The following is a 13,015-nucleotide window of genomic DNA, read 5'->3' as shown; positions in this document are numbered from 1 at the left end:
AAACAGCTTGGATTAATTTAGAATTTTGGTCATACAATTTGACTTTTGTTCACGTTCAGGAATGTCTTCGTCACGGCAGCAGTGAGCAGGGTGCCAGGTACCTCTGTGCTAAGCTTTGCAGAGGTGTGGACGGTGTGACCTTCTTACAGCCTTGTAAGAAGAGCTTGGTCTTGTAGGCATGCTCTGAGGAGGCCCTGTGCCTGATAAAAATCAGTTTTCACACAGATGCACTGCTGTTTTTTTCCAGGAGTTACTTAAGCAGGTGGGAGATGATGACTCTCATTCTCCTTTTGTACTGCAGCACAGGGTACGTAGCATCTGCAGAGGCTTAAACTTGGCTTCTCCTGCATCTGACCAGCTTGAGGTCTGTGTTTTCTGCAGAAGTCATGCTCTGCCTCCTCTCTGCTGGGGGCTTTTCTGGGCACAGGGACGTCGTCTGTCTCTCGTGCTGGAATGCTTCTACATTAAAAACAAAAAAATAGGTAGGCAATTTTGAAAGTCCTTATTTATGAAGGAAGAATCAAGGGCTCTGCAGCATGGGCTTTTTATATTTTGAAACTAATGATAGTTTAACATAAAAGGCTGTTGCCATTGGTTCATCAAGGGTTGAAGCATGGGTCTTTTCCTTTGAGTGAATGCTTTTATCAAACGGTTACAGAGATTTATGCATCTTGTGATTTCCTTCTAAACCTGTGTCAATATTTTCTTTTTTTCAGATGAAAACTGAAGGAGCTAATGTGGGTTCAAATACAAGTATCCTTTTATTTGCTAGGAAGGAGCGAGGGAATATTGCAGAAGTAGGATAGAAGTTGAAACACATTCCCAGTCTCAAACATATCCTGTTAATTAGTCCTGAAGGCTTTCTCCTTCATATATAGACCTTACTGCCCCATTCTTCCAAATATTTTATAGGGCATGTGGCTTATGGCTGTGGGGGATTCCAGCTGTTACACCAAGATCTTTTTATGTATGAGAAAAGAGTTTATAGGCTTAATTGGTCTTAACTTTATTAAGTGTATCTTAATTCACTGGCAACAGAAGGACAATATTGTGCTATATTTTCATACTTCTGTATCCTTAGCAGATCCTTTCCCTATTGAGGTGATTTTCCGAAAGTTGGTTAAAGCTGCTGTGAGAGCAGATCATGCTAGAGCAATGGTGCAAAGTGGAATAGCCTCCTACACCAGGGAAGCGCAACCATTTTATTTTAAGATGGGTGAAAGTGAGCTTTAATATATTCTTAATTATTTTGCCACAGCCAGTAAAGACAATGCTCAGAGTGGTTAAAATTCTCTGCAGTGGTGGTAACACTGAATGGCAGCCTGCTGCCCATGCTTTCATTTAGCTGTGGCAATGCAAGGTTTGTAACATGACTGCATTCACTGTTCATATCACCGGCCTTTTCTTTCCCTTTCTAAGGACGGTTGGCAGGCAGAGTCTGAATCCTCAAGTGGTCTTTGAAATCTGCTTTATAAGCATGAACTGAAGGGGTAAAGGAAAAAAACCCTGGACAGCAGATCCCATGGCCAGCAGCTTGGCAAACCCTTGAGAAGGAGCTTAATCTGCACTGCTGTCTTTGTAAATTTTTAACAATTTGTGTCTTTTTAGTCAGTTGGCCATTGTCATCCCAAACATCATGTTGCAGTGAATTCCACCCTTCAGTGGCATGTTTGATGAAAAAGTACTTGTTTATTTTAGACCTACTGCTGAATAACTTTGCTGGGTCCATATTTTTTATGTTACAGTGCTTGTGTTAAAGTAGTAGTTAAATCCCCATTTGCTGTCTTTACAGACTATCTAGTTTTGGAGCTTTCTGACATATACCCACTTAGTTGTCTCTTTTTCTGTCTACTCTTCTTACTCTGTCCTTATACAGAAGTTACTTTATTCTTCTGATAACCTATGTTGCTCTTCTCTGTGTTTTGTCCTGTTCTACAGTATTTTTTGAGGGAGTGGAATAGAAACAATATACATCCTCTAGCTTCTCCCGCTGACACAGACACTCTTGAGTTACTCTAAAATGTTTTGTCTTCTTTCTCACAATCTTTCTTCCCTACCTTACTTCTTATTAATACTAATATTTTAACTTCTCAAATACTATATAGAATTTCTCAGAAAGCCTTTAAAAAGATATTCTGTCCATGTAACGGCTGTAGCAGGAACAGGATTTCAGTGACAGACAAATGTGTATGAGTGGGTTTATTGGAGATGACCTTGCCGCTCAATGAGCAGAGCTTGGTATATAATCTTCAGGAGTTCTTCAGGGTTATAACACCTATGTTTCCTCAGATTCAGTCCTGTCCAGAGAAAGGAGTTAAAAATCCGTTGAAATATGCACAGCTGATCTCATTATACTTAGAAATCCTATGGAATCTGTAGATATGGCAAATAAAGATGTTAAACATGCTAAATTATCTGATGTTTGAGTGTAGCTTGTCATACCCAGTGTTCTTTGTCCGAGACAAAGCGTATAATTTTGAGTTCAGTCTTGGGACAGCACACCTCACATTTTAATCTAGTCAGAAGTCATATATTTCACAATAGCAGAGTAAGCAATTGTTATTTGAATTCCCCACTATCCATTTAATGCAATGATGATCAGCATCAATTGTTGCATATATTAGTCATTGTAATAGAGTCTTGTCAGAAGATCATTTAAGCATTAACTTTTTAAAACAGATGTCTCTTTTTATGTGTTCATTTGAATTTATTTTTGTCAGTAGCTGCAAGAAGTCATTATCTGGTAGCAACATGCTACTCAATTTTTCTTCTGCAGTCGTGCTGATAGTAGTACATTTTTGTAAATGTAAAGATATCTTGGTAGATAGAAGTGAAAATCTAATGGTTTTGACTGTAGTTTAAACCATAGGTGATATTTTGATCTGGTTCAGTGTATTTAAAGGCCAAAATACTGAGGTTCTGTAAAGACTAAGACAAAGTATCAAAGCAATCATTTAACAGTGATTATGGATGTAAAAAAGGGATGTATCTCATATTCATCAGGGCAGACTTTTACATCTTGAATTGCTTTTCTTACATTTTCAGCTGTAGGAGTATTTTTTCCACTCATACTCATTTCCTTCATGGTTCCATTCATTTTTCCAGATCATTACAAATTGTATCAATTTACTGCTAACACAGGTTTAAGATGAATGTACAGTACACCCAATTTATAACTTCTGTGGCATTGTAACTGTTTCAGAGCCCCGTGGCAAAGAATTGCTTGCAACTATGGAAGTGGTGTACCAATGACTGGGGGCAATCATTTTGCCAGAATGTTACTTTTTCCCAAAGAAGGAATGTTTTATAAGTATTTATATATTATGTATATATATTTGGTTTCACTTTATTTCAAATTTCCTTCATGCAGAGTTGAGTTAAATAGTTTGAGGCTAGCTGAGGTTAAGAAAAGATGAAAGTTTGTGAGGATTGACACAGTAAAATGTTTAAAAAAAGAAAAAAAAAAAGAAGATATGTATATGTAGAAGTCCAAAGCTCAAGTAGACTCACTGTTTACATCAATGAAAGCAAATTCTTAAATTGTTCCCTTCCAGCGTAATCTCATTGATTCTGATGGAGGTACAGCAAGTGTGGGACTGGAGGTTTCTGGTAAAGAGAAGTTTTCCAGTTTTTGCTTCTTTACTTGGACTGGAAAGCCTTCCTGCAGGTCCTAGGACGGCAAGAATTGGCATGCAAATACCTGAAATTACAAGCAGGTTACAGTAAGGGTATCTGTAATTTGTCCTCTTGACTCGTATGCAGTTCATGACCAGTTCTAACCTCCACATGTACCTCTGCAAAAGTACCAGCTTAAAGAGTTTTTGCCAGCCTTTGCAGGCAATTCTTTGCATAACCTACATCTTCTGTTTCTTAAATTGTATCACTTTTTTTTTCTTCTTCTATCTGTCAGGCTTATTTTGTCTTTTCAGTCGTATCCTCTACTTTCCACCTGTGGTATATGCAACTTACTATTGATAGAGAACTAGTGATGCCTACTGATCAGTTTTCAAACCAATTTTTCTCTTAGATAGTACGAAACTAGTATTTTACTACAAACTTACGACTTTTAGCTTGCTTTTAGTAGTAAGAAAATAAGTTTCCACAAGAAAATGTGAAAATAGTTTAATTTCTAACTTTAGCAATTAGAATTTATTGTTTGTTGTCAGTGTGAAAAAGAAAATAATGTTATTTTACCTGACAAAGATAAGCAGTTTTTAAAAGGAACTTGCTTCACAAAGAAACTGTTGTGCACTTCTACTGAGTTTAGCTGGTAAAATAACAGAGCTTTTTATAAACATCTTGTGCTTTGTGTATGATGGGAGAGCACTGGATGTCATGTACCTCAATGGTAGCAAGGCTTTCGGCACTGTCTGCCACAATATTCTTGCATGCAGATTAGGATATTGTGGTCTGGATAACTGGACAATTAGATGAGTCAAAGTCTAGCTGGATGCTTGGGGTGGATGCATAGGCCAACAGGAGCCTTGTGAAATTCAGCAAAAACAAATGTGTAGTCCCTTACCTGGGAAGGGGTAACCCTTGCAGCAGCACAGGCTTGGGGGTGGCTGAGTGGCTGGGACCAGCTTTGCTGGAAGGAATCTGGGCGTCTTGGCAGACGGCAAGAAGAGTACACACCATCAGTGCTCCCTGGCAGCAAAGGGCCAAAACCATCTGGGGTTGTATTGATGAGAGCATAGCTAGTCAATTGAGGAAAATGATTGCCCCCCTCTACTCGGTACTTGTTCAACCGCATCTGGAACACTGTGGCGTATTTTGAGTCCCCCTAATATAGGAACGATACTGGGCAACTGCAGCAATTTGAGCTAGGAGCTACAGAGGTGGTTGGGCTGGAGCGCAGGGCCTGTCAGCAGTTGCTGAGGAACCCTACTTCGAGAAGGAGGTTGGACTAGAGATCTACTGACATCCCTCCGAACCTGAATGATCCCGTGGTTCTGGTAAAAGTCATTACCGAGATGTTTAGTTTTTATACCCATGTCTCAATTTAAAATAAAATTATTTTATCTAGCAAATATTTTTTTCTCCTTTACTCTAGTTTTTATTATTATCTTAGTAAAGATAAAGAAGACTCTGCCAAAAATTACATTTTTACCTGCAGAATATTAAAACATGCAAGTCTCTTATTAATGGTGTGGAACTACATGTGAGAACTAGGTTTCAGTAAGATAATAGCATTAAAAAGGAAGGAAAAAAACCAATTTTCTCTATGCCTGAAACATCAGAAAGTATTAAAACAATGCTGGCACAAATCCATTATTGACAATCCTTCTCTCCAGTCTCAACAGAAGTACTGAAAGATGAATTTGATTATTTTTACTTTTTATGTAACATACAGTGAAACATACAGGAGATCACTGCTCAGTTTTTAAAATCACATGAAATATCTTTGAAGTGTGTATGCCCAGTAAAAAGGAAGAATTGTAGAAAAGAGATCCATATTGTCCTGAATGAAAGAGAAAGTGTGTGGCCATGACTTACTACAGAATACGTCTGAGGCAGGTAAAAACATTTTGGAGGCAGAGATGCTTGGATTTGGGAGGAGTTGCTGAGGTGAACATAGACAGGATGATCTCAGAAGAAAGGAGTAGGAGCAGAAGGGCATAGATAGAAGAACCAGCACCTGCTTGAGCATACGTTCTTGTCATGGAAGAGAGAGTTTTAGCAGTCCCCTGTGATCAGGAAGGTCTCCTTTAATCTTATGGTGTATTGTACTATTTTTATTTACCAGTTAAAATCGTGATAATTAAGTGTAATTGTAGAAAAATCAAATATATGAACCTGTCTAAGTACTGAGTTGGCCTTCCTTTCATTTCAGAAAGTTCAGCGTACTCCCTGTGCTTGCGTGGGGTTTTTTCGTGTTTAGTGGCACTATGTTTTTCGCTTTCCACTGGAGGTTTATTTTTAACTTCTGCGTATTAAGCTGAAAGTCATGATACATTGCTAGTGTTTTTATTAAGTTACCATCAGCCATGTAATTAAAAGTAATCGGAAGTGAGATCTGTTTGAATTCAAGCTACTCAAGTTCATGTCATCAGTGTTACAGAAATGTAGTGTATTTATGTGTTGGCACATTTCGATAAATTCAGTAGTCTGCTTTTACAGCATGGCCCCACGAAGGAGTTGTTTTATCACAGCTATCAGGAGAACAAGTGACATGAGCACTGTAGTGTGGTGTCCTGTGTGGCTGCAGCCTTCCACTTATGGTCTGAATAGTGATGCTTAAATAGCAGACTTTGTTTGCAAGGTGCATCTGTTCCTTTGTCAATTAAACTTATTTCTCTACCCATCCTGAAAATCAGGAATTGATCATGGGTGAAGATCTAGAGATTAGTTATGAGAAACAAGAGATTGTCTTTTGGGTCTATGGTAGGTTGTCCCCTTCACATTGCAGTCTTAGTTATACAGAAAATGAGTGCATCCCAGATAAATAGGTAAGAAAAGTATCTTTAGGCTTAAGACTAAAGTTTTAACAAAACGTCAGAAACTGAAAGCAAGAGCAAAAATGCGAATTGGTTAAAGCATTTACAACATCAGTCAATCTCTAAAAATCAGCCTTAACCGAGTTTCATATTAGAGTATCTACTTGAGTGACTAAGCAGATGACACATACTTCAGGACCAAAATCCCAAAGACTACTTAAACCACACAACCAATTTTATCAATTCAAGCAGAGGTTGGCAGCTGGAGATTTGCAGTGATCAAATGACCTGCAAGAAGCTTCAGCCTGGAGCACTGAATGCCTCTGTTTCATTCACTGCATTATTTGTGTTTTCTTCATCTGAAGTAGAATTGATCCCAAGTTGCAAAATTTTGATGCTAAGTACAGTAAGTACCAGATTTTGAGTACAGAGTTTGGATATCTTTTTCATTTTTAAGAGAAGTCAGACAGTTAAATTTCCTTTTTGTATGATAATCTGAATATGACAAGCAGAAGAAAATATTTGCTTTTATATTCTAAAGTTGTGAGAGGTTTGTTATTACATCTTATTTCTTTATTACATACTTACTTCTGTACAGAAACTCTTAAGAAGATGCACTGTCCTTTTCAGATATTTAGATCCACCTGTTTACTATTCTCTGCCATAATCATCCTATTTCTGGAAGGGTGAAATTCAGCTGGAATGATAGCAGTTGTGCCATGTAGTACCAGATTCATCAGGTTTGATTGCTATTTGGCTAGAGACACTCATGTAGGTGGCTGACTGTATGTGATTAGAGCAAGTACGGAATTTTGAAGAGACAAATAACCAGCTTCTACGAAAATTAAATAATTGGGTTTCACTTTTAATCCTTTCTGCTGTACTTGTGATATGAAGTGCCAAAGTGGTCAGATTTGTTTCTTCAGTAACTTTTCTATAAGCAAATATTTATAATTTTTTTTAGAATTAAAATTAATAAATATTAATTATATTGATTACTATATAAATAACAAAGTAGAAAAATAATTAATAAAAATTAAAATGAAAAAATCTTCTAGAATTAGTCTATCCTTTGGCTTGTCTTGTTTTAATATGTAGCCATTTCTCAGAGTAGGAAGCAAGCTACTTAGCATCTTATCTCAGAAAACTCTGAAAACTCAAGTTTGTGAAAACAAAGAAAAAATTATGTAAAATACATTTGTCATTTGTACATGTAACCATTCCCCAATGCATTTGCTTTTTAAATACGCTTTTTGCCATCTTGTTTATTACAACCAAACAAAATTCTGAGTCATTACCTCTGTTGGCTTTGGAGAAGCAATCATTCAGCCTAGAACTGCTTTTTGCTTGCAGTCTTTCAGCTTTTGAAAAAGAAACTGAGTAAAATGCAAAAATAATTATCTCTCACGTGCATATGTGCCTGTGATTCAAAGACATTAGCCTTTAGGCCCTATGGTTTTGGTGAAGAGTGAAACTGAAAAGGCCAGTTTCAGTGGGTTGATTATTTTTAATGTTGTGCAGCATCTGATGCTTTTAAGACACTTTAAGCTGTGATTAAAGACATATTTTTGCTATCCTATCTCATGGTTGTGCGTGGGTTGTTCCTCCTGCTACACTGCTAAATGCTGTTAAAGCAATCGGGTTGCATACTCAAGAGTTACAAGCTTATTGTCGTCCCGTTTAGCACAAGGCTGACTCTGGTCTGATGAAACTTATCTCCCTTGATGTCCTGTCTGAACCAGCAGAATGACCAGGTTTAAGTTTCTAAATGCCCTTTTTTATGTCTATAAAGTACTAGCAAACTTTGCATTGAGTCAGGCTTGGGAGAAGCATTTTACCAGTAACAGGCTGGCACTATTTTAATGAAGCTTCATTTTTTAAAGACTGGGGATGTAAAACAGTTTTGGTGGTAGATTTTGAAGGTACTAATGTGAGGTACATGCTAGAATCCAGTTCAGTTGCCATATTGTTTCCACACCTGCCCACCATTTGCCTCTTTGAAAACTCCCTGCAGCTTCTAAATGCACAACCAGACATGTTGTTACTGGCTGAGGAAGATTGTTCTATAGCTGCAGACAGATCTGTGTACTGTTGTGTACAAAACAACACCTTTTTTAATAATTAGTGTAAGATTTTGCTTTTGTGCAGACTGCTGTTAGCAAACAGGAAGCTTTACATACTTAGTCACAAGTAAAGTAATTAAAGCTTCACTTCTGATACTTCTGAAAGTCACATTCTTAAAGGGTTATGTTTATTATTTCCATTTCCTTTCTGTTTGGACAAGCAATCTGTGAAGTCATCACTAGGCCGGACAAATATTCAGTGTAGGGCTGACTTGATGAGGCGAATTGGATACTACAAGAGGTCAGAATTCAAAGTGAGAGACTGTTCCTTGATCTGACTGAGGAGGTTGACTGCAGATTTCTAGCATTTGCAGGCATCATGACTCCTTGTTAGGGTTAAAGCTTGAACTAAGAATTTTAGTTGGCCAGCTTTTCTTCAGCACTGTGTTAAATAAGATCTCAGTTATAGAATCATAGAGTAGTTTGGGTTGGAAGGGACCCTTAAAGGTCATCTAGTCCAGCCCCCCTGCAAGGAGCAGGGACATCTCCAACCAGGTCAGGTTGCTCAGAGCCCCATCCAACCTGGCCCTGAATGTTTCCAAGGACAGGGAATCAGCCCCCTCTCTGGGCAACCTGTTCCAGTGTTCTACAACCCTTGTTGTAAAAAATTTCTTCCTAATATCCAATCTAAATCTATCTCCTTCTATTTTAAAACCACTACCCCTCATCCTATCACAACAGGCCCTGCTGAAGAGTTTCTCTGCATCTTTCTTGTAGGCCCCCTTCAGGTACTGGAAGGTCTCCCTGGAGCCTTCTCTTCTCCAGGCTGAACAGCCCCAACTCTCTCAGCCTGTCCTCATAGGAGAAGTGCTCCAGCACTCCGATCATCTTCGTGGCCCTCCTCTGGATTTGCTCCAACTGGTCCATGGCCTTCTTACATTGGGGGCTCCAGAGCTGGACACAGTACTCTAGGTGGGGTCTTCACGAGAGCAGAGTAGAGGGGCAGAATCACCTCCCTCAACCTGCTGGCCACGCTTCTTTTTATAAAACCCAGGGTGCAGTTGGCTTTCTGGGCTGCAAGGGTGCATTGCCTGTTCATGTTGAGCTTCTCTTCCACCAGCACTTCCAAGTCTTTCTCCTCAGGGCTGCTCTCAATCCATTCCCCGCCCAGCCTGTATTTGTGCCTGGGGTTGCCCTGACCCATGTGCAGGACCTTGCACTTGGCCTGGCTGAACTTCATGAGGTTTGCACGGGCCCACCTCTCCTTTTCTTCTAGGTGTAATAAAGGTGTATCAAAACAGTGTCATCATTTATGATCTCAGTTTAGTGAGAAGAAGGAAACTTCTGTCTTTTTGAAGTGTAAAATGAATGCATAAATTACAGGATTTATTCACATGAAGTTGTATGAGAGTTTATTAATGTACCTTTTCTCTCTTTGCAGCTATTGGCTGACAAACAAGGTCCACATTAAACGACCCAGCACTGGTCTCCTCATGTATACACTGGCTACCAGATTTTGTGATGAAATTCACCTGTATGGATTTTGGCCATTCCCAAAGGATTTACATGGAAAACCAGTCAAGTATCATTATTACGATGATCTGAAGTATCGGTACTTTTCTAATGCCAGTCCTCATAGGATGCCATTAGAGTTTAAAACCTTGTATGTGTTGCATAACAGAGGAGCACTTAAATTAACAACAGGGAAATGCCTACAGCAATAAAGCACATGTAAAGTACAAGAACAAGTACAGAATACACACTTCATCATAAAGATGTTGTGGAATGGCAATGGGATCCCGGTGAGGATATGTTTCGATACCCACTAAGCCATTGGAAAAAGGAATTTTATCAGAAGTACATAACCAGCTATTATACCTGTAAAGTGCTATAAAACTAAGCTATCTTGACTGCAAGGGTTCAAGTAAGTGCCACTTTCACTAAGAACAAAGCTTGAATGTATACTCAGTAGTGTTTACAGGATCCAGTGACACATTCATCATGAATTACAGAAGAAAACTACAGCCTGCTTACTGTTGATTTGCCACTGTGGTCAGACAGCCCACAGAAGAAATCTCCAGTGGATGGAATATTTTCTTGAGCAAATAAACCAGGTTTTGGCAGAAAACATCGTGATGGAATAGAGTAGAGAAAGTGAAGTCCATAAGATCAAACAAATCAGTAAATGCCTTCAGTCAGAGGACAGTTTCTGATGTTGTATTATAACCTCGGCTTTTGTTGCTGTTTTTGTTATTGCTGTTGGTAGGGTTTTGTTGCTTTTGAGTATTGGAGCCCTTAAAGGATTTTGAGGATGTTATGAATAATTAAAAGTATATATCTTACAGAATGGTCTTAGGAAAAAAAAATCATGAGGGTGGAGGGAAACATCAAATATTTTATCAGTTGTTATTGTGTTGAATCCTGCTGTCACACAGTCCTTAATGTCGCAACTGTTTTTCTATCTACCGCTGTCAATACCCACTACATGGAACCACTCAGAGGTCGTTTTGATCCATTTTTAATGAGAAGTTTATTTGTCGTGTTCAGATTTGTAGATGTACGAGAAGGTGCCCTTATTTTTGGTACCAAAGATTACCCTTATACACATTTTTTCCTTTCCTTGAAGAAATGGCGTAGATTTAGTATGATGTTTCTTTGCTGCTGAAGGGAACATGTTCTTTATGTTACTTAAATTTTTGAATTAAGCATCTCAAAGCAAAGCCTCTTTACTGACTTTGCATGTAGAATTTCAATCTTCAGAAAAGTCTGCAGGAGTAAAGAAATTATTTCATACATTCATGTATATAAATATACACACACAATTTTTATTCCTGATTGAAAGTAAAACACAAATCTAAGGGAACTCAGGTGACATTGGAACACATCTGAAGAAAAAAAACCACCTAGCCAATTAAATGGAAAATAAAAGAACTGTAGATCAGAAAGTTCTTTTAAAACCTAAATTTCTGATGGTGTTGGATGATATCTCTTTCTAATATACCTCTTTTGTATCAGTTTGATGTTCTGATGTGTAATTGACTGAAATAACGCAGAGTTGCGTTATCTCACAGTGATTTTTCTGAGCATCATTCTTGTTTATCGACAAAACCAAGAATTCTTTCACTCTCTTCTTTCAAAAAAGAGAACAAGAAATTACAGGAGGGTAGGACAAGGTGGAGTGTCAGTACAGCATATATTAAGATACGAAACCTCTCTGCATATGCTGTATGTTAGCGCTAATGGAGCAGATAAATGAAGAATGCCATGGTTCTGCCGTTTTCATGTCAGGCTAGGCTAAAGAGGAGGCATGCAGTTACAATATATGGGTATTTTCTTGTTATGTTTTCAGCTCTACAGTAGGTCCTCATCTCCAAACATGATACTTGGTGTATGTATTGAATTTTGAACTAGCTTGCGCAATTTCATATGTAGCACAACCCTCAGAAACATTCACTAGGTAAAAGTGCCATCTACTACCCATTTTTCCTCTTAAGTTCATCTGTATTTCATCGTGCGTGACTAGAGATCTGTGATTATGCAAATTTAGTAGCTAAATCACTGCCTTGCAGACAGTTTTGCCAAAAGTTGATGGGAAATAGAAAGTCATAGTACCTTCCCTTTTTCACCTGTCTCTCCTACTCAGGACGGTTTACTTTGGCTATATGGTAAGGTGTGGGATGTGGCCCTAACATGATCACCACTGAAACTAAGGCATCACAAGGAACTCAACAGCAGTACAGACTGGAATGTGTTTAATTTGTTGTTGATAAGCCAGAAGGTATTATTTGTACACTGTGTAAACTTGCAGTTTAAGACAAGGTTATTTCCTTGATGAAAGGTGGGCATATTCCTATTCTTTCAGTTAGAGTTTTGCTGCTGTCGATCTTTTAAATTTCATGTACATTGACAGGATTTATGTTGAGATAAATTATTCACAGGTGCCAGTCTCACAGAAGCTCAGAGAAGCATCTGTTTAGCTTTATCTTTTCTTCTGGGAGTGTCTTCTCTTCTTCTCTCTAGTGTCAAGCCATCAACAAAAATGGAATTCAAGTAGACTGAAATATTAACTCACAGGTGATATTTTTTACCTCAGGGAAGGTTTTCATACGTGAATTGATTATTTCTCTGAGAGCAAAGTAGATGGAGATACTCTAATTCCTGTGGTAGAAGAAAAAAATTAGTTGTGTAATTGAATAAGAGAAAACTGAGCTGTAAATAGGAAGACAGATGAGAAAGTTTGTCTTTGGAAGTCAGCAGATGAAGAAAATTTGGCCTGAGCCTGTCTTGCACACTTCACATTTGATTCTCTGTGACTGAAGTTTACTTTAGTACACAAGCTGTGAAGTCCACATTTTTACCCTATCACTAAATCTGGTAAAACAGGGTGATACAGAGCAGGGTTTCTGTGACTTGGTTTGGCGCAAGACATGACAGTAGCACCTACTTCCAACACAACGGAGTTTGCCCGTACCTTCTCAAAACTAGGCCTTAACCCCATCATTTGTCAGGCTTTCC

At 38.4% G+C, this 13,015-nt stretch overlaps 1 protein-coding gene across 2 annotated transcripts in view; it reads left to right on the top strand.

Moving 5' to 3' along the window:
* Nucleotides 1-12,101, top strand: part of ST8SIA4 (ST8 alpha-N-acetyl-neuraminide alpha-2,8-sialyltransferase 4) — a 57,018-nt gene extending 44,917 nt beyond the window's left edge. For both annotated transcript variants that reach the window (XM_086770826.1, XM_086770825.1), the window contains one exon: nt 9,942-12,101. In XM_086770826.1, the coding sequence (XP_086626952.1) occupies nt 9,942-10,224 (283 nt within the window). In that variant the 3' untranslated portion in view covers nt 10,225-12,101. The remainder of the gene's footprint in view (nt 1-9,941) is intronic.
* The last annotated feature ends 914 nt before the right edge of the window (nt 12,102-13,015 follow it).

This window comes from Chlamydotis macqueenii, chromosome Z, assembly GCF_036417535.1.
Source record: "Chlamydotis macqueenii isolate bChlMac1 chromosome Z, bChlMac1.mat, whole genome shotgun sequence".
NCBI lineage: Eukaryota > Metazoa > Chordata > Aves > Otidiformes > Otididae > Chlamydotis > Chlamydotis macqueenii.
This window is presented reverse-complemented; position numbering and strand designations above follow the sequence as displayed.